Raw genomic sequence first — 23,048 nt, forward strand, 5'->3', positions numbered from 1 at the left:
ACACACACACACACACACACACACACACACACACACACACACACACAGTGCCCAACCCCATCCCAGACTGTTCCCACAATCATCCAGCAGCTTAACAAGCAGCATTCAGGTTCTCATCCAATTAACTCCTCTTTTTGCTTTTATTTTTAAGCATTCTAAAGATATTCTGACCGACTTCAACCTGAGGACTGAGAAAAAGAATTCCGTGACATTCCTTCTTTGACCTCTGTGCCTGATTATAACAGAACTCCAGAGCATGCTGACTCACAGGATTTGAAGTTAAAAGGACCCTTAAGGATCATTTAGTCTGACCTGCTCATTTCACAAATAAGGAAACTTAGACTCAGGGGCCACATGACTTGCCTAAAGTCATACAGGTAGCTATTAGCTGAGCTCAGATATGAGCGCAACACACTGTATAACTATTCCACACTAATTTCATAATTGTTTGTGGCGGACAGTCAGCATCATACCCTAACTATAGGAATCAGAATCCTAGCTTTGGTATTTATTATCCGTGTGACCCTGGGTGAATTACCTCCCTTCTCGAAGCCTCAGTTTCTTTATCAGTAAAATGATAGGGTTAGACTAGACTACCTTCAAAATCCCTATAAGCTCTAACTGGAAAAAAAAAAGGGAGTACAATATTCACAGCATAATCCTTTTATTTAGTAATTGAACATACCCTTCATTTTTTTAACCAAACCATAACCTGCTGATTAGAAGCAAGGAAAAAGATACCAATTAAAATTCTAGGCAAATTATTTTTTAGAAAATCTTTTCTTACTTCACACATCTGGAGCTGAAATAGGCGCCTTTCTTTCTCCATTTCTTCTGCTATTTCTGCTCCTGTTATCTCTGTGCGGATCATCCCATGCTGTTTTGCATGTTCTCTTTTTTCTTTTTCAATTTTTGTACTGTAATTAAATTATAGTAGATGAGACCACAGACTTTAAAAGAACATCACTAATACCTTTCACTTAAAAAGCCACTGAATATAATTTCATAAGAGCTGAGCTGAGCCAACTCAACATTCATTGTCCATCTCAACTCAATTCAGTAGATAAGTATTAATCACCTCCTGTGTGCAAAGTACTAAATTTTATGGGAAACAGAAAGACTAATGAGTATTCTTGATGAATTTACAACCTAGTTGTGAAGATAAGACATGGAAGAGGCAGCATGATTAAGTGGAAAAAATAATGACCAATAAATAAAATAAGCTCAGTCAAAGGACCTGGGTTTGATTTCTGCCACTGCCATCAATAGAAAGGATTAGACTGAATGATCTGCAAGGTTCTTCCAATTCTAACTTCCTCATAATCAGAACAATTCTGTATGGAAAGGGCTCTGTAAATTTAAAAACACTATAAAAATGTGACAGTTAAAAAACAACCACCACAACAACAATAAAACCCTCTACTGGTCAACTTATCCAATGTCAACTTCTCCATGAAACTTTCTCTGATCTTTCCTGAAGAGTTGTCTACTGTGTGGCTCTACTAATTGGTGTTTTTTTTGTTTGTTTTTTTCTTTTCCTCTGCACTTATCTTATGGGGTTATTAATTTAGATCTGAATTTAACAGTATTTTATGTCATGTCAGGTAGATAAATGAGACTTTGAAGGACCAAAAGTTAAGGTGTTCCTGAGGGGGAAAATATTCCATATCAAATTTTCTCATATTTTGGGTGCTTTTCCCCTTCTAATTTTCTATTTATTATTAAGATCCAGTTTAGTTCTGTATTGTTTATCAAATAATCAATCAACAAACATGTAGAAAGCACTTACTATGAGTCAGGTCCTCAAGGAGCTTACAATCTAATGTTTAAATAAGAAAAAGCTCTTGAATTGTATTTTGGTAGTAAATATACCAATGTACAATTTGGGGGCAGCTATGTGGCTCAGTGGATGGATCACTAGGCCTGAAGAAAAGAAGATTTGAGTTAAAATCCTGCCTTAGACCCTTATTAGCTGTGTGACCCTAGGCAATGTATTTAACTCTGGTTTGCCTCAGTTTCCTGTAAAGTGGGAATAGTAATAGCCTTTTCCTCCCAAGGTTGTTGTGAGAATCAAATGATAAAATATTTTTAAAGTACTTAACATAGTGCCTGGCATAGAGTAGGCACCACATAAATGTTAGCTATTATTGTTGTTGCTATTTCAAGATATTGATGTTGATATTACGTCAATATGTAAAGTTTGTAAAAACACTTTAACTCATGATGTTATTTAGTTCATTAATAAGTATTACAGATATTATTATCAGTATTTTACAGATGAGAAAACTGAGGTTCATAGAGATTAAATGACCTATCCAGATTAGCACAACTAAGAAGGTGATGGGTGAGACTCAAACCCAGATCTTCCTGATTTTATGTAAAACTGGTCAGGTTGCTTAATATTTTTGACTCCTCACATTCTACATTTGTAAAATAAGTATAAGAATATTTGAATCTCTCACCTCATTGAGTTAAGAAAAGCACTTAGTAAACCTGAAAGCACGGGAGAAATCTGAATTGATATTTTTCCTGGCCCTGTTACTGTGTGACTCTGGGTGAATCAAGTTCTGGGTCCCAGTTTTCTCCCCTTTAAATGTGATGGACTAAATTTTCTTTAGAAGTCATAATTGTTCCTGGGATCATACAAAAATGCCTCACACAAAAATCTCCTTAACTGGGATTATCCTTATGAATAGAGAGATCTTACAGATCATCTAGCCCTATTTCCTTCCCTCATCTCATCTCCTCCATTTGACATCTGAGCAAAATGAAGCCCAGAGAGATAAAATAATTTCACCAAGGTTACAGGCAGTAAAAGGGGCAACTAGTAAAGGGCAGTATAAGAAAGCAGCTAGGTGGTGCAGGGGATACAGCACCAGGCCTGGAGTTAGGAAGACCTGAGTTCAAATCTGACCTCTGACACTAGCTATGTGACTCTGGGCAAGTCACTTAACCCTGTTTGCCTCAGTTTTCTCATCTGTAAAATGAACTGGAGAAGGAAATGGCAAACAACTCTAGTACCATTGCCAAGAAAACTCCAAATGGGGTGATGAAGAGTTAGACGTCACTGAAAACAACTAAAAAAGTGGCAGTGCCAGTATTTGAACTCAGATTCTCCGACTCCAAAATCCATTGTAACAGGCTGGCTCTTGGAACAGCAGCAACATTAATACAAAAATAATTAATCATCCTAGGGCCTTATTCCATTGGTATGAATAGCAGGAATGAAAGGAGACTATTACCTAGGTATATGGTATACACTTTCATTTTTGTAACTGGGTAACATCCATACTATTGCTCTGAGGCAATACCTAATCAGACAAGAACCATTCACTCACCCAATCAATCAGAAATAATCTTATATTTAGACAATATTTTTTATATTTATATTCTTAAAAAGGGTTTCACGTGCTTTCTCATATTCCTTAAAACAACCATATGAGATTGGAAAGGTAGCATTAGACCCCATATTGAAAATGAGGAAACTGAACCACAAAAATAGAATAGGAGGACCTCTTCTAATGGTAAAGCCAAGATTAATTAACAAGCATCTATTTTTTTCTCCCACCCTATCCCCAATTTAAAGAAAACACAAAAACCCTTTTAATAAATGGGGATAGTTAAGCAAAAGTAGTTTCCACATTGTGCATGTCTAAAAATGTTGTGTCTTATTCAGCATCTTAAATCCATCATCACTGTCAGGGGGTGGGCAGCACAGAGTCTTCTGCAATCATGGTTGGTCATTTCATTGATCAGAGTTCTGAAGTCTTTGAAAGTTGTTTGTCTTAATGTGTTTGTATAAAGTAGAACCAAGGTCTTCTGAGTCCTGATCCTTTGCACTTTCCACTATCTGACACTGTCCCCAAACTCATCTTTAGTATATTTTTCTCCAAAACTTGGATTCTATTTAGGAAGATAAACTTTATCAATAAGAAGCTATGTTATTAAAAATGTACTGTGAAATCATGATTTAATTAGAAGCCCTGAATTAACCACACTTTTTTCCCCTTTGCAAGAAACTCTTAAAGGGCAAATATGCAGAAAATGTAAAGCAAGACTGTAGTTTTAAAAAAATCAACCATCAAGAAATAGCCTCCGGTCAATACATGCTTAATCCCTATCTGTTCTGTCTTCCACTATAGGTAATGAGCACTGATATTTCACAATGATAACCTGGAAGTATAAGATCCTCAACCATCAAAGACATGATTATGTTCATTACACATGATACCATAACTAAGGAAGCAGACTCAGACATTTTGGAAAGAATTTCAACAAGAAGTGAAATAAAAGGTGTTTTGTGGTTCACCTTATCTTTCCCTCAACTTATTTTCCCTTTCCATCCCATTTCTTTAGCAACCAGAATAATGGAACAAGTAGTTACTGATCAATCAAAATAAATCTCACACAGTACTATTTCTGACTCACTGTACTAATTTGCAAATCTAGAAATGTTGCAAGAATCTTTTGCTAGTTGCTTTAGAAATGCAACCATTAAAACACAAAAATATTCCTAAAACAAGTACAAAGATAAAGCTTATTACATAAACAACGATGAAAATAGCTCAAAAATGTTTTAATTCTTAACTTTTCTTGATTTTTTTTTTTGCATCTGTTTTAATGCTGCTATTATTGCTGCCTACACAAACATTTTTATCCTAATATCTTAGCAGTTGTCTAAATTTATAGCCAGGATTAGCAGCCATCCTAAGATTTTTACCCTGGATCTCCAAAAGGCCTGGGTCTATCTAGTATCTCTGGTATCTAATGAGTGTTTATCAGATGTACCTGCATTGTCTAGACTGTGTGTATACAGTACGTAAACTTGCTCCCTGCCAAGTGAAATGCCACAGGTGTACATGTTCACACCAAAGTAATCACCAAAATTACTTTTTCTGGTAACTTAACAGAAGCTGTGATAAGTATCATATAGCCATAGTAAGATAACAATAGTTAGACAGTCCATAAATGTCAACCTATTAGCAGAAAGAATCTTAAAGAATGATAGCAGTTATGTACTCAATGAAATATAAATAGCATGAGACTTTGCCAGGTTTCTCAAGTTGACCTGAAACAGAATAAATATTTTTATAGTATTGGCATGTATTGAACAAGAAAAAGTAGTCAAAATCTAAAGTTGTTTGCTACTTCTAATTACTTTCTCCTTATAAAAATGATGCCCACGTGAAAGATACTTACAATTTGGTCTCATAATCTTTCCAAGCTTTGTCAAACGGCTTTTTAAGGTCCTTAGGAAAGAGAAAATATACTTGGAATTACAGTCACCTTTGGCTCAGGATAAATGTATAATTTTGAGGCAGGGGTTCTAAAGCTGTTCTAATATTTTACATATATACACATACACACATATTAGCAGTTAATGCTTTTCAAACATACATGCAGCAAGGAGATGACCTTCATCTGATCTTTAAAATAGCCCCCATGAGAAAGACAGGGTTAAATAAATATCACTAGATCTATTTGACAGATAGAGAAACTGAGGCTTAGAAAGGTCATAAAACTCATAGTGAACTGTCTACTGACTCTTAGTTCAAGACTCATACTCCTTTCTGCAATTCTCATTGAAGCCCCTAACTGCCAAGCTTTTCCTCTCCTTTATTGTCAACTAACTTTTCAAATCGTCACTGCTACTGGACTTTTTACATGATTAATTTTCACTGCCTTCAAAAATAAATTCCTTCAGGAGTTATATAACTGAAACTGTGTACTTTTAAAAATCAATTAACAAGCAGCTGAGTGATAACTCTGTGCCTGACACCGTACTTGCACTTGGGGACACCAAAAAAAGGAAAAAAATAAGTCCCGGCCCTGGAGGGGTTCACATTCTACTGGGGAGGACAACATGCAAATATCCAGGAACATACAAGATAGATACAGCATAAATGGAAGGCAAGGTAAAAGGGGAAAGCAAGCATTGGGGAAAGCGTCTCAGGGAGGAAGGATAAACACACAGAGATGACATGACTGGGGATCTGAGTCAGGTCTGGAAAGCCAGGGAAGCTGAGAGCCGAAGACTGAGAGGGAAAGCATCCCAGGCAGGGGGACATGCAAAGACCCAGATCATAGAGTGCATGGACCAGAGGAAAGTGTAAGAGGAATGGGAAGTTAGGAAAGAGTTCAGATAGGAAAGAGCTTGAAAAACCCAAGAGGTGACTTCATCTTTGCTCTTTGAGCTAAAAGTGACTTCCCCAAAGTGTTAGCCTGATCTGGTCACACAACCCTCCCTGCCACAGGTAAGAGACACAGAAGTATATTGGGCAAGGCGGGGTGTGGGACAGGGTCAGGCCAATACTTTAGGGAAATTACTTTCAGCAATATGGAATGGATTGGAGAGAGACTTAATGAACACAGCCCAATTAGAAAACTAACACAATAATATAGGCAAGAGGTGATAAAGAAGTTGAAGTAGGGTGGTAGCCCTGTAAGTGGAGAGAAGGGAATGTATTTAAAAGATATTTTAGATAAAGAAATCACAAGATTTGGCAACTGATCTTATATGTGGAATGAGTGATGGAGAAGTCTGGGATGAGTGACAAAGAAGTTGAGGATGATCCCAAAATTTTGAACCTGAGTGACTAGAATAATTTCTCTCAACTGTAATAGGTAGCTTAGAAGAGGAAAGATTTAAAGAAAAGTTAAATCTCATTGTTGACCACTTACTCCTTTGACTCCTTTCAAATCTCCCTTTAACAAGGAATCCAAGGTGAAGATCACATTGTGGCTTAGACCTTGGAGCTGTAAGGGAAAAGAATGAGAGTGCCATGTTAGTCTATTTCATTTTACTTTTTAAATATGTGATTGTATTTCTTTAACTTAATTTTAGAAGTACAGTAACGGTCACATCAGCCACTGTATTTGTGGCTGGAACTGCTCATTAGTCAGCGGATGATATAATCTGTAAAACCAGAGAGAAGGCCTAAGATGATCTCCAAAGACACAAACAGTTTATGTTCCCAATCCTCTATTTTAAAGTGCTTTGTAGCTCTAACATTGTTTGCTCTAAGGCCCCTTCCATTTCTAAGATTCTCTGTTCTGTGGCCCCTTCCAGCTCCAGCTGTAGAATATCAACAGTCCCTTCCCTTTGTAGCATTACGTATTCCAAGGTCCTTTCTGTGTTTTAACATTCTCTAAAGTTCCTTCTAGTTTTAACAGTATATTCTAAGGTTTATGTATTTTTCCTCCCCTAGCTCTAATATCCTATGTTCAGACATTCTAAGTTTCCAGCTCTACTATTCTTTGAGTTTCAAGTTTAGGACATTCTGAAGTAGTAGCTTTGTAGCAGGAGAACAATGTATTTTCCAGACACCTTTCCTCATGATTTCACAAAAGTACATTTTCAGGATACATCCCAGGACTAAAAACTCTAAGGTGGCTATATACAAAAGGTGAGTCTAGCTGGGAAGGGGGAAAAAAATCCCATTGTGATCAAACCAATAAGGAAGCAGCCAAAATAATTACTCCCTCTAGTGGCAATGTGGTCAGCTGTCTCAGATTATACACAGGATAAAGAGATACAAGCCACAGGGAAAGTTCTTGATTATCTCATGGCCCACAACAGCAGGGAAATGTCCTGTTTACTGCTATAGGTAAATTTAATAATAATAAAAGGGATAGAGTATACCTGTGATTTCACTGATATAGGACATCCCTCTCCTAATCCAGATTGGCTTCTTTTCTGAAACTGATAGTCTTAGAGAGTTGCTTAGAGCACTGAGAGATGCCCAGTACTATCTGTACTTCACAGATGAGGGCACTAGAATTTGAGAGAGAAGTAATGACCTGCCAACTGTCACAGAGCTAGGTTAGTCATGCTGCCACTGGAAATTGTTGGGGCCAGGATTTCTCAAGGTCTTTTGATTCCAAGTCAGTAAGAATTAAACCAGAACATTATGTGGATTGAAAAAGATGAAAGAGCAGATGAAAATTGTAGAAAAAAAATTTAAATCTGCTACATTAAAATCAAGCCCTTCTGAAGAAATACAGTGGAAAAGCAGTATATTTTAATAATGAAACCACTCTCTCCCCGAAGGACTGGGATTTTTTGGTGTTCCCCTATCCTTAATTGTTAGATGACAGCTATTTAAATCATATACATAGGTATTTAAAGCTGATTGCCTTCAAATTACAAGTCAATATAATAAAAAGATAAAGGACTAGATCTCCATTTACACAAACATGTGGAAACACATCTTAGAGGGAAGAAGAATGAGCTGGCACTTCTAACCAATATACAATGTAGGAAACAAAGAGGAACAATATTAGTTGGTGTATGAATGAATAAACGTTCAAGAAAGAAAAAAGAAAAGAGAAAAAAGTAACAGTGTTCCCTGGGCCAATTTCCAGTTCAGTAACTCAATCTGCACTACACATGATCCACAAGATAAAAACCTGCATTCCATAAAATTATTTTTTTTGAAATGTGCATAGAATTGACATTGAGTTCTAGACGGTGATGCTAGCAAAGTGCAAACTCCAATGGATTCTATAAAGTGTGGAAGTCTTTGTGTAAGGGCCTGGCAACATTTTTTCTTCAACGTCAGGCTTAACTAATCATGGAAATGTTTGGCCACTAGGTGATTATACAGATATGCATGTTTATGTATATGTATATATTTGCAATGACAACTTATGAAGTTATAGACAGGGTACAAATTGTGTTGAAGGTAAAATCACAGATCTTTTGAAGTGCTTAAATATTTTACAAGGGTTTTTTTTTTTTTTTTTGGTTCTTAACACAAGCACAAAGGAGTTGCCTTAATGATACTTATTATCTGGCAATATAATGCAGAATTCACTAGAATATGCATGATTATTATATGGACTGTGGTGCAGTGCATAGTGTGCCAGGCCTGGCGTCAGGAAGACTCATCTTCCTGAATTCAAATCCAGCCTCAGACGCTTTCTAGCTGTGTGACCCTGGGCAAGCCACTTAACCCTGTTTGCCTCAGTTTTTTCATCTGTAAAATGAGCTGGAAATGTCAATCCACTCTATTATCTTTGCCAAGAAAACCCCAAATAAGATCACAAAGAATTGGACATGACTGAAAACAACTGAATAACAACAACAAAATATATATATATGTACCTATATCTCATATTTATATATCTATGTACCCAATACAACAAAAATGTAGTGTATGTTAATGTATGTGAAATCACTCTCCCCAGGTAGATACAAAAATAATGCACATTATAGTGAGTTCTACATTATTAATTTACCAAGTTATAACTTTTTATTGAGGTAAATATACACACATACACAAACACACTTAATCCTTCAGGGAATATTCAAAAGTCTGTGTATCTTGAGGGAAGAGGGTCTGGGATTTGTGATTTCATCAGTGTAGAGGGATCCCAATAGAAAAACTTCTATTAACAGAGATCAGCAGTTGTTCTACAACATAGTTTATGAGCCCAGGAAATAATGTGAGTTAAGTGGTGACTTGAAGCTTCTGCCAATGTTAATTCCTACACCAATGGTGCTGGAAAGGCTTTGGATATGGGCCTGCATATAGGCTGCATGTCTGTTGTCTGAAGACCAGCCTTGCTAAGTTCTGAGTGACACCATGAGGCTGGCCCCCAGAAAAACAAACTTTCCAATCCCAGCAACTCTCAAAGACCATCTATCTCCTAGTCAGACTTTTGAATGCTGTCTGTCCTAGAATAAATTTTAAGGGGAAGAGTCTGAAATTAAAAACAAAACAAACAAATAAAAAAAAGTCTTTCTGGAGGTCATGCCTGGTCCTTGGCTGGCTTCCCCAGGGCTCTCAGGAAATTGGACTAGTTACAGAACACCCCATTTACCCGTAGAAGCAGCAGGACTGGTCCCACAATGACCTCCTATGCCCATCCCTCGCGGCAGAAAGCCTTTCTCTTTATTTCAGGCAAAAAGAAAAGCAAAGGAACTATGGCTAAGAAAGGAAGGATGAGGGAAGGAGCTGACTTTGAAAAAAATGTGGAGAAATAAAGGGGAAAGGCAGTCCTAAGTTAGGGTGGGTTGGGAACACAACTATTTTATTTTCATGATTGCCTCATGTTGACAACTCCTAGAATTTATGGCAACCACAGAATAAACTTCATTTAAGCATCACATTCTGTGAATGTGAGGCAATAAATTTTGAGGGCTATTAACAAGGTTGTGAAGCACACTGCTTACTCACACATACTGTATTTATTTTTAAAGGAGTAGAGAATAATACAATTTAACGTTTACTAATTGCCTGGTATATGATTTAATATTGGAGGGTCCCACTTTTAGCCAACAAAGTCTATTCCAGGATAGCAGAGAGTGGACCAAAAGGACCTCTGGTTACTAGACCATGGATAATGGGGGAAAATAATCATTCTTTACACTCTCCATCCCTCTTCAGGAGTATGAAAAATCATGGGAGATAAGTGCCTATACGGGGGGGAGGGGGTGGGGGAGGGTGGCTCTCTCTCTTTATGATCACATCCCAAACATTTCCAAACCTTGCAGTCTATATTCTCGTCCTCCTCCTCACCTACTTCCCACTGGAACCTGGGTTCTTTCCCTGTAGGCTATGATAGAGGAGCTTTTGCCTTTTCTTGCCTGGGACATTATTTCTAAACCATGCTGCCTACCTACACCATAACTGTTCCTCCTTTTAACTCCCTTTTTATGTGCAGTTTTCTCCTATTAGATTGAAAGCTCCTTGAGGGGAGAGGCTGTTTTACTTATTTGTGTTTGTATCCCTAGCGTTTAGCATAGGGTGTGGCATAGTGTTGGTTTTAATAAATGTGTTTTAATTCACTCATTCATCTCTTTGGGAATCATATTCTTGGGGAAAATTTTCAAAGAACAGTGCTGCCAAGAAGGCCAAGCATATTTCACTAAGAACCTAGAAAAATAACAAGCAGGGTTACAATTATGGATCCATCTTAATGTTCCTTCTAACAAACCTCTACTTCAATGTCCTTGCCTTTCCCCATGCCTGGAAAGTACTCCACCTAGTCTAAACCTCTCAAAATCCCTTGTTGCCTTCAAAATTCAGTTCAGGCTCTATCTTTCACATAAACTCTGGATTCACCCCCTTCCCCAAACGCCTTTGTTTTCAAATTACCTTGTTTTTATTTTGTATACACCTACGTTATGTACATGCTGTCTAGTCAAATAGAATGCATGCTTTCTGAGGGCAGAGATTTGTTTTATTGTTGTCTCTAAGCCCCTAAAATCTATCAGAGAGCCTGGCACAAGGCAAATGTTAATAAATGCTTATTGACTGAATAATCCTTCATTGATACTTTAAATTAACAACATACATTTTGATCCTAATCATTTTCATCTTGATTTAATTCCCTAATGAATACTGCCTCTTATCTAACTGTTTTGACTTTCAGAGAAACTGAGTCCCAAATATATTAAATGCTTTTTCTCTAGACTTCCCAGATTGCTGAATGGCAGCGCTGAGAGCACGGATCTCTGTTGTTTGCTACTTTATAAACTCTTCCCTGGCCAAGTTCCTTCCAATTAATGACAGCCCAAACTTAAATAAGACTTTTCAATGGCTGCAGGCTCCTGAGGTTCATTTATTTGGACATTTATTTGCCTCTTTCCAGGCCACAGAACGTCAATTGCTTCAAGCTTTGATACCTGCCACAGGAAGGAGGAACTGGTCTATAAAAATTAACACATTCTCCATAAAACTGACTAAACCTGACAACTTTTTACAAAAGGGTTCTCAACCTTTGGGTCTGATGAAAAATGCAAACAGAGAACCTGAGCCTGGCCAGATACTTGCCAAAATTATGTAACAGCTTGAAAGCTATAATGAACTTCTTTATATTCAAACATTTATTGAATGCCTGCCATTTATTGAAGGCTCCTATATTATATGCTGTAGGAATACTAGGATGAAGGAAAAACTAAAGGAAACCCTGATTACCAACTTCAAGTCCATAAAGGGTAGTAGGAAAAAGAAGAGATTTCATCTGTGTTGGTAAGAAATTAGGACCAAAACTAGGACCAGTTAATTACTGGAAGTTAGAAGGAAGGAGAGATTCACTTAATTGATATATGCAAAGACTTTCTAAATAGAGCTGGCAAACATTCCAAGAAAAAGAAATAGTGGGACTATGCAAGTCTACCTACAGTCTTAGGTGCCAAAATTATGAAAGGAAAAAAAAAATAACTGGTGTACCTCTAAGGGAAGAAAACAGAAGCTTAGGATCTGAGAGAAGGTTCTTTTAGGGGCTCAATAATTCAAGCTGTTTTCTCTCCTAAATAATCTTTTAAATTTAAATTTGTATTTTTTTGCTTTTCTGAACTTTGAAAAAAAATGTTTCCATATGCACAAAACAGAAAATAAAAGTTATACATGAAACCACTGATTGTATTATTATTTCAATAAAAAAAATTCAAAATGTTAGTTTCAAAATTCTCCTACTTTCCGAGGTCCCCTGAATTTCATTTAATTTTTATACATACATAGATACATGGATACATACACATATACATACATATACACACATTTACAATACTATAATGACTCATTTTTCTTTATTTGCTTCATTTGGGGGGGGCACTGATACTTTCAGTTAGTCTTCTAGAGAAAAGGGGTGTCGCTAGGTGGCTCCTTGAATAGAGTGAATAGAGTCAGTTGTGCCTCAGTTTCCTCATCTGTAAAATGAACTGGAGAAAGAAATTGCCAAGGAAACCTTAAATGGAGTCACAGAGAGTTGGACATGACTGAAAAATGACTTGACAACAATAGCTGACACATAGCTAATAATAATAGCTAGCATTTATATATAACCTTAGGGTTTACAAAGTGCTTTACAAATATCATCTCATTTGATTCTGACAACCCTGGGAAGTATGTGCTTTTATGATCTCTGTTTTTTTTTTTTTCCAGATGAGAAAACTGAAGCAGAAAGATTGATTTTCTCTAAGTTGCAGTTAAAAAGTATCTGAGACAGGATTTGAATTCAGGGCTTCCTGACTCCAGGTCCATCACTCTATCTACTGTACCAATGAGCTTCTTACATATCCCTCTCAATATATATACTTCAATGGGATCTTGATGTTATTTCAAACTTAAAAATCACATTAATAATAAGAGCCCTCAGGGGAGGGTAGGTGGTGCAGTGGATAGAGCAATGGCCCTTGAGTCAGGAGGACCGAGTTCAAATCCAGCCTCAGACACCTAACACTTACTAGCTGTGTGACCCTGGGCAAGTCACTTAACCTCATCGCCTAGTCAAAAGAGGAAAAAAAAAAAGAAAGAAAAAAGAGCCCTCTAAGAGATAATTTGGAAACACTAGTTAGTTCTGCCTATAGAAATGCGCAATGTTCAGAAGTATAAAGGCACAATTTGCTCAGAAACATAAGTTGACCACACAATTCACATTCCAGGCCACTTTCTGGTATCATCAGTAAAGGTTAGCAATGTGTTTGGGCTGAGAAGAAATGGGGAGTAGGATTAAGAATGAGTAAATCTTGTGTTTATGGAAACTTTTGAGAATGAAGATAACGTGTGTGTACGTGTGTGTGTGTGGTTATCCACATTTGTATACTTAGGGGCAGATAAGAAATATAATGTACTGTGGCATGAATCCATAATTGTGTTACTAGTGAATGACCACAGAAAGACTAAAAAAAAAAAAAAGGATGATAATAAACAATAATAACAGCTGACATTTATGCAACTCTGTAAGGTTTGTAAAGTGCTCTACATTCATCATCTCTTTTGATAAGTCTAAAATTGAAGTGAGATTACACAAGTATAACCTCTTCTAAATTTTAATTCAGTTTCCTTTGTTGAATTGTTGTCCACATGCCCTTCCCCTAACTGTGAATGGACCCCAGGAGTCTAGGGCCCTTGTCTCTTCTTTTTATATACCTTCTTCCTCAGAGACCTAATCAGCTCCCATGGGTTCAACAGATGATTCTCAGATCTATACATTCAGCCCTAGTCTTTCCCAAGTTCTCCTCCTGCATCATCAATTGCCTATGGGGCAAATTGAACCGACTGTCCTGAAAGCATCTCTAACTTAATACGAGCTAAATAAAAATTATTTCCCTTCCCTAAAAATATTCCCTTTCTGAACTTCCCTATTTCTGCTGTGGACACCAGCATCCTTGCAATCACTTCAATGAACAACCATGAAGGCATCCCTGACTTCCCACTTGACCACACCCCAGAAATCCAATGACAACATCTACTACTTCTTTTCCCTTTTCGCTACTCGGATAGCCACCATCACTTAATACTTCTTGCCTGGACCACTCAAACATCCTCCTAACTGATCTCTCTGCTCCAAGTTTCTCTCTTTCCCAAATTCATCCTCCACAGTGCTGCCAAAATGAGATTCCTAAATCACAGGCCTGACTGGGTCACCCCATTACTCCATAATCTCTGGTGGTTCTCAATTACCTCTAAGATCAAATACAAAGCCCTTCACAAACTAACTCCAATCCACCTCATCAGGTATGTTATACATTTTTCTCCTTCATACACTCAGGTTCATGCCTATCAAATCAACCTTCTTACTGTTTTCCACGCACAATATTCCATCTCTATGCATTTTGCACAGGCTATCCTGAATGCCTGTAATGCAGTCCTCTTTACCCTCATCTTTTGGAATCCCCAATTTCTTTCAAAGCTTAAACACTACTTCCTACATGAGGCCTTTTTTGATTTCCTCTCCTCTCCAACCCCAGAGAAGGAATAAGAGGAATTTTTGTCCCCCCTCCAAAAATAATTACCTTGTAATTACTTTGTACATATTTTTATGTCCATATTGTCCTGCCCTATAGAGCGTAAACTCCTAGAGGACAAAAGCTGTGTCATTTTCCCCTTTTTATCCTGGTAGGAGGTACTTAATAAATGTTTGCTGATTGCCTGATTAGCCAGGAATCAGATACACAACTGAGTAATTACAGAAAGTGAAAATGGGTTGGAATTTGCACCAGCAGGGGGAGTATTAATACTGACAAGATCAGAGATGTGCTATTGTGGTGGGGGAACCAAATGCACAATTTAAGAGTTAGGAGAGACCTGGGTTTTAATCCTAGCTCTGACATTTACTAGCTGTATAACCCTAGGCAAATCCCTTACTTTCTGAGCCTCAGTCTCCATATCTGTAAATCAGGAATAATAGTACTATATCATCAGCAGCAGCATTTAAATAGCTCTAAGGTTTACAAAGTGCTTTACAAATATTATCTCATTTGATCTTCTCATTTTGGCCTCCACTGGAGGTGGACATCATAATTATCTCCACTTTACAGACAAGGAAACTGAGGCAAGAATTTTAACTGACATAGTATCTCAGGTAGGATTTGTACTTAGGTTTTCCTGACTCTGAATCCAGCATTCCATACGTTTTGAATGACTTTGACAGGGAGCTAGATGCCATGGTTTTCAGTCTTTGATCCTCAAATGTTCTTATTTTTCTTTATTCAAAGTTGTGGGGTTTTTTTGTTTTTGTTTTTGCAGTGAATCCTGTTCTTGACCTAAAGCAAGCTTGGATAATTAAATCTAGAGTTACCAAAAAAGCCTGAGCTTGCAACAGAAGTGCCTCCATAGCTAATTACAACATAGCTAAGGCAATACACTAATTGCATTTAATTCCAACAGTAGTCTGCATTATCCATAATGGATCTTTTAAATAACAGTTTTCACATCTATTGAATAATTATTTTCATTCATGCTACTAAAATTCTGTTGATTACTTCCTTTCCAATTAGTCTGCTTCAATTTATTTTTCTTTTGTGATAAAGATTAATATTATTTCTAACAGTCTGAAATTACTAATGAATCAAAAACTGCATGATGTCAAATATCTCTACTGATTAACTTTTCACTGGATACATTTAAAAGAGCCACTTTTGCAGTTTGGTTTCCTTAAAAAAGAAGGACATAATAAATAGGAAGTATAGAATATATAAACTTTTTATCATTAGTAAAGTTTCAGTGCCCGGATGTTCCTCTAAAAATTAGGTTTTCATTGCTAGTACAGTAAAAAAGTTTGCTAATTCGCATTGCCCAGTGGAATCTCTGAAAATTCCACCGGGGTGAGCTTGAGGTTACTCTTGCTCTGTGAAGATAGGGGAGATTAAACCAAAGGAATTAAGTACAGCTTTAACCTATTTAAGTGAACACATTATTTTTAAGCACTTCAGACTTATTTTGTTCATCCGAACATAGCACCTGCTATGCTAATTACTAATTATCGTTATAATTCATTAGAGCAGATGCTCAGACAGTTATAGTTGACTTGTTAGAGTTACTGTGCTTACTTGAAAGAAGGCTATACTTTAAATCCTTTGGAATACAGATAAGCACATTTAACACATTAGAAATGCACTTATGGAGGTTTAATGAATTGCTGATTACTTCAGGAAGAGACAAAGAGAAAGAAGATGAGATTAGAATTCCAAGGACATGGGTTTGAATCCCAGGTTGGCTACTTAGTACCTGTGAGTAAATCCTATGATAGTACATGGAGAGTCATTATATAGGTCAAGAAGATAATAAAAGATAATAACGTGGAGGTCATTTTGAACATTTAAGGGCTTTTGTGCAGAAGGGGAAATAGCTAATCGTTACCACAGATTTAGAGCTGCAAGGGACCATTGTGCTCTGACCTCATTTTACAGATGAATAATTTGAAGTTAGGACACAGGAACTAACTGGCCCAAGGTCAGAGTGGCTAGTAAATTAGAAAGCATGGGTCCAAACTCAGGTGTTCTGAGAGCCCAGATCCTGCACCCTTTCAACAGCAGCGCACTTGCCTCTCTCTGCTCTGTGCTACTCCAGGAGGAAGAATTAATATCACTGGGCAGAAGTCGCAATTTAATTCAATAAATATTTTTTAAGTGGCTATTACACACATATAATATGCTTGATTCTGGGTGAAGACAAAGGATAAACAAGGAGGCAAAGGTGAGCTCAACGTAAGGAAGAATTTTCTATCAATAGGGGTTGTCAACCATGAAAAAAGTCTTGCCTCAGGGAGCAGGGAGTTCCCCTTCCCCATCAGTGGAGGCTGCAGGACCATGAGTGAGACGGCTTGTAGAAAGGATTTCTGGAGATAGAAGTGATCTCTAAAGTCCTTTTAATTCTTAAGATTTTGTATGTAGCATCAATGGAATGTTAAACTCTGGGACATGCAAGGGGTCCATGAAATGACAGTTTGCTGTGCGTACATGGCAGGTTATTAAAAAATGTCTGTTGAATGAATTAGTCTCTCCCTGACTGTCTTAGATGGACTGGTTTTTATTCGCTAGTATACCTTGTTTTGACTGCTGTGACCTACCTCACAGTTCAAGGTACTGTTGATGTAGTAATGTCTACCTATGAAAGTGAGGCTGTGATGAATCAAACCACTATTCTCAGTATTGCTTGTATGCAGAAACCTCATTCTGGGAGATTCCTTCTCTAAGTTGGAGAAATATTTGCATTAAGGATGGTTTATTGTAATATTTTTTTTTCTTGCATGCTAAAGAGTTGATAGTTTTTTTTTTAAAGCTCTTAAGCTTGCAAGCTAAAAGTTCATGGAAATGGCATATGGTGGTGATGAGGAGAGAGAAAAACTATAATAGGCAGTACCAACAGTAGTTATGGAATAAATGCACATCCAGGCGACTGAATGATTACAATGAATGAAAAGATACAACACGCTCATTAGTCTTTTTGGCCAAATATATACAAATTGGCAGCAACATTATTAATAGCACCATCTTAAATATGAAAGATAATTATATAATTCATATATAGGAATGAAAAAAGGAAGAAAGGAAGGGAGGGAGGGAACATTTAATAAGTGTCTTTTATGTGCCAGGCATTGTACTAAGTGCTTCACAAATATTATTTCTCTCAATCCTCACAACCATGAAACATAGGTGCTACTATTATTTCCATTTTATAGTTGAAGAAACTGAGGCAAACAAAGGTTAAGTGACTTGCCCAAGGTCACACAGCTGAATGTGAGCTCTGAAGTTGAATCTGAACTCCAAATAGCTCTAATTGTTGTGAGTAATTGTTCATTCTTTCATCTAGACTAAATTTGCTTCTTTGTAACTTAGTTTTACTAAATTTTTTGCATCTTTCTTTTGCCTTTTTCCTTCCTTTTCTGAGCATATTCTGAGACTAGAGATCTAGAAAATGAACATTTTTGGGCTTAGGAGTTACTTATCTTGGGGATTATCTCAAAGGTCTTTGGCTTCCATTGAAGTGGATTGAGTGCAGTGGGCTATCTGAATGTTTTCTATTTCTGTATCCTCTGCACGATATGCATTTTTTGTGATGGGTGATTGTTCTATTCCTAAAACCCATACTGTACTATGTATGTACATATGTACTATGTATTCAATTATAATTGTTATGCAGATGATTCTCAGATCTATTTATCCAGACGTAACCTCTCTGCTGACCTCTAGTCTCCCATTTCCAACTGCCTATTAGTCATCTCATAATGGATGTTCCATTGACATCTTAAACACAAGATGTCCAGAACTGAACTCATTATCTTTCCCCTCCAAAACCTCTCTCTTTCCTAACTGCCTTATGACTATTGAGGGTACCAACACCCTCCCAGAGACCCAGGTTCACAACCTAGGCCTAATCCTTTACTCTTCGATTTCTCTCACCATCCACTTACCCCTTATTTAATCAGCTGTCAAGTCCTTTGTAACATCTCTCACATATGTCCCCTTCTTTCTTTTGACACTGCTACCCATCCTGGTACAGACCATCATCACCTCACACCTACACTGTGTTGTAACTGCCTGCTTCTTAGTCTCCCTAATGTAAGTCTCTCTCCTCACTCCAGGTCAGCCTCCACTCAGTTAGCAAACTAATCTTCCTAAAATAAAGATCTGACCATGTCCCTCCTCTACTCAATGAACAATCGTGATGCCCTTTCACCTCCAGTATCAAATATAAAATCTTCTGGTGTTTAAAGTCCTTCATAACCTGTCCTCTTGCTTTCCCTTCTTCCAATATCCTTACACCTTATGCCACCACTCCCTACCCCCAATGCACTTGGCAATCCAATGACGCTGGCCTCCTGGCTGTTCCACATACAACACACTCCCCCTCTTGACTCCAGGCATTTTCTCTGGCTATCCCCCATGCATATAATTTTCTCCCTCTTCACCTGCTGCTCCTGGCTTTCTTGGCTTCCTTCAAATCCCAACTAAAATCCTACCTTCTACAAGGTGATCCTGGTCTTCCTTAATGCTAGTGCCTTCCCTATTGATCATTTCCAATTTCGCCTGTCTTTATTCTTCTATATACAAAGTTGCTTACGTGGTTTCTCCCTCCCTGAAAGCAAAGACTACTTTTGTCCTTCTTTTGTATCCTCAGCGTTTTGGGACAGTGTCTGGCACAGGGCAGGTAGGTGCTTAATAAATACTTATTGACTTGATTTGACTTTTGCTGTATTTGGGGATCCATTATTTACTTTGATGTAACCCTAGGGTCTATAGCCTAGACACAGGCTATACCTAAACTGTGTTTTAGAGATTTCTCTAGATTTCTTTTATCTGATATGGGAATTGTTGTTGTTGTTGTTTGTCCTTTGTTCTTGAAGAGGACCATGACATCAGTAAGATAATGCCAGGACTTGCAAGTGAATTGGATTTCAGTGAGGGAGGGCTGTGAACAGTCACCAACCTCACTTTCTTCTCCAGAGCCATCTGGGTCCAGTGGCAAGATATAGATCAGGATGACTGAAGATGGCCCCAGTGATATGGGATATAATAAGCAAAAAGGTCCTCTTATGGTTATGTTTGGTCTACCCAGCTGTTTGCCCCGACACTATGCTTTCCTGACCCTGATCTTGCTCTAGAGACTTCTTGTTTTTCCTCAGACATGATCCTTTATTGCCCCTATCTGTATATTTGCACAGGCTATCCACCCTACTTGGAAAGTTCTCCCTGCTCACCTCTGCCTCCCTTCCTTCAAGACTCAGCTCCAACACCACCTTCCACAGGTGGCCCTTCCTGGTTCATCCAGCTTACTCTCTAAGGGTACCTTAGAGGACCTTACTCTCCAAGGGTACCTTCCATCTACTTTACACTTTGTATATACCTATTTATTTGCATGCCTGTTCCACAATTAGAATGTAAGCTCCTTGGGGGCAGGGTTTCTTCTTTTCTTTGTAAGTATAGTCCTGGTACACTAAGTGCTTTAATAAATATTGACTGAATGTTAAATTCAGGCCCTTGTTCTAGTATGTTAAGATTGTTTTTGTGCCATGTTTTAAAATTTAAGTTTGAATTAATATGCATTTATTTTTTCTTCCTCCCACTCACCTCCAACCCAACTAAGGGGTGGGGGGAACTAAACAAACATCTGTCCAGACCTTTTCTAATCCTATTTTAGCCATCATTTGTATTGTAGCTAGCTCTTCTAGCTTTGTGCCATTGTCTTTCATCTCTATTTTCTATGCCCATCTGATAAGCATATCGTCTCTGCATCCTGTTTAAAAGTTAAAAAGGATAGAGCTAAGCAAAGATCCCTAGGGCACTCCACTAGAGACGTCCTTTCAAGTTAACAATGAACTCATTGGGTCCAGACATTCAACTAATTCCGATGCCAAATAACGGCACTATTGTCTAATGAATATTTCTTTCCTTTCTACAAGAAGAGCATGACAGACAAAACACCACGCCAAAATGCAGGTAAACTAAATCCACAGCATCCCCCTTATTTACCAATTTAGTAACTCTATCAAATTTCCTAACCAAAAAAAAAAGAAAAGAAAAGAAAAGAAAATGAAGTTTTCTTGCATGACATTCTTGATAAAGTGATACAATGCTACTTTCTTGGGGTCATTATCTTTGTCATCTAAAACTAACCACTCTTTTAATCATAATTTCTAGAATTTTCCCAGGAATCAAGGTTAGGTTCATTGGTCTTTGTAGTTTGTAGACTGTATTTCCTGACCAATCCCACCCCCAGCCTTTTTTATCTGTGGGGGGAGGTAGTGGGGAAAGGAATGAAGACATTTGTCCTTCTCCAATCCTATAGTACCTCTCTAGTTTTCCATGATCCTTCAAAGGTTACTGCCAGTAGCTTAGCAATCCCTCTGAAAAAGAGAGCCAACCAAATGCCATTGACTTCCTTGGTGTTTTTTTTTTTTTCTACTTTATTACCATGTCTATGCCTTAGCTGGAAAAGAGGACCACGTTAGATAATGTCAACTATCTGGAGAGAAATGAGGAGAAAATATAGGATGCCTCTGAAATTGTTTTCACCAAGGGAAAAGAGGTCTTGTTGGTATTTATGTAGCTTTACTTGTTTTTGTTACCTTCTAAAAGAACATCTATTATTCTTTCAGCTAAAGTTGAAAGGATGGAGGTTTTTGTCTTTTTTTTTCTTTTAGAAAGAACGTATATGTATATGTATATGTCACAGGTCAGAGTAAAGCCTAGAGTTGAGGTCTGAGAGACAGCACCAGGGCTGGAGGATAAAGCCAGAGAGCAAGCAGAAAGACCAATGAGGTGTCACCAAGTCCTGGGGAAGGGCCAAGTGCTGCAGACTTCAATAAGCCAGCTTCTACAAACTTAGCCAAGAGCCACAACGGAGCCAAAACTAAGCAGAAACAGTCCTGGGATTTCCATAGCTGGAACAATCCAGGGAAGAATGCAGCTGATCTAATAGTTTCCTTAGTTCCTGCTTCCTTTGAGGGGAAGACACCCACTGGGCCCCTTGGGTTTGGTCAATGAATGGGGTTTCTGTACCTGTGCACTGAGGGCAAGAGATGAGAAGATCTTAGACCTTAGGAATCCTGAAAACACGTGTAGAAACAGTCCACAATGTACCATCACCTACATATGATTTGCTATCCTAGTCCTTACTAAGCTACCCAGAGATGCATAAAGCAATATAAATGAGGGCAGTATCTGTGAGCTTCATCATCTTGCCTCAGTTCTGATATATCCTCTCTCCATTTCCCACTGCTTTTATTCCCCCTGCAAAATGAAACATTTTTTCCTCTTGAATTTGAGGCTAATACAAATCTGCTGACTTGCTCAACACATTGGAAAATCCAATTAAAATAATGAGCCAGCTCCTAGCAGTTAAGTAAGTGACTCCCTGGTATAAATTAAGCATTCTGTGAAGTGTATTAACGCTTTCCTGCCACAAGAGAGCCATTTATTGCACTGGAGGTTATTCCATCTAAAATTGGGCCCTTGTAGTAACTTACTTATTAGACAGGCTCTGTCTGACTCAGTAAGTACAGTGAAGCCTATTTGAATTAATTGCTTGTAGATTAGGAGAAAACAAATCTGGCCATGGACTGCAGGGGAAAGTGTAATAAAATTTATATTTCATCTTTTGAGGAACCCCAAAAGATCTAAGAGAGGCAAGTGCTGATGTTACTAAATCACCCAACTTCTCAGATTATTACAGTATTTCACATTTCATATCCCTTTATGATCAAATGCCCTACAAATCATAATACTGCAGGCATATTATTATAGTCACATCTGGGATTAGTGTTAAGGTAGGTAGCCTCCCCACCCCAAGGTATGAAGCTCCTGGGAACACAACGATGGACACTTTTTAACATGACTTTCTAAATACACATTTAAAAAAATGCCAAAATACTGGACTCTTTCTTTTTAACAGATAAATATTTCAAAATTTCAAGGACTATGGAAAGTATTGTAGTTACTCTGATTAGTTAAGATAAATGTATTAGAATAAAGGCTTTACTGGGTAGTAACAACAAAGGTAGCTAGGTGGCACAGTGGTTAAAGGGCCTGGCCTGGAGTCAGGAAAACTCAATCTTCCCGAGTTCAAATCTGGCTTCAGACACTTACCAGCTATGTGACCCTGGGCAAGTCACTTAACCCTGTTTGCCTCAGTTTCCTCCTCTGTAAAATGAGCAGATGGCAAACCACTCCAGTATCTTTGCCAAGAAAACCCCAAACGGGGACACGAAGAGTCACACATGACTGAAACGACTTAAACAACAAAAACAACCAGGGTACACATTTTTCAAAGTCAAGCAGCTGTACAACTTTCAAGCCTTGCCAAGAGCACACAAAT

At 37.8% G+C, this 23,048-nt stretch overlaps 1 protein-coding gene across 3 annotated transcripts in view; it reads right to left on the bottom strand.

Moving 5' to 3' along the window:
- LOC114030650 (arf-GAP with SH3 domain, ANK repeat and PH domain-containing protein 1) overlaps window positions 1-23,048 on the bottom strand; it is a 482,413-nt gene that overhangs the window by 139,813 nt on the left and 319,552 nt on the right. For all 3 annotated transcript variants that reach the window (XM_027845496.1, XM_027845498.1, XM_027845497.1), the window contains 3 exons: window positions 6,682-6,756; window positions 5,200-5,249; window positions 788-917 (listed from right to left, as the gene is read on the bottom strand). In XM_027845496.1, the coding sequence (XP_027701297.1) occupies window positions 788-917; window positions 5,200-5,249; window positions 6,682-6,756 (255 nt within the window). The remainder of the gene's footprint in view (window positions 1-787; window positions 918-5,199; window positions 5,250-6,681; window positions 6,757-23,048) is intronic.

The sequence above is a fragment of the Vombatus ursinus genome, unplaced genomic scaffold, assembly GCF_900497805.2.
Source record: "Vombatus ursinus unplaced genomic scaffold, bare-nosed wombat genome assembly UNPS02014973.1, whole genome shotgun sequence".
NCBI lineage: Eukaryota > Metazoa > Chordata > Mammalia > Diprotodontia > Vombatidae > Vombatus > Vombatus ursinus.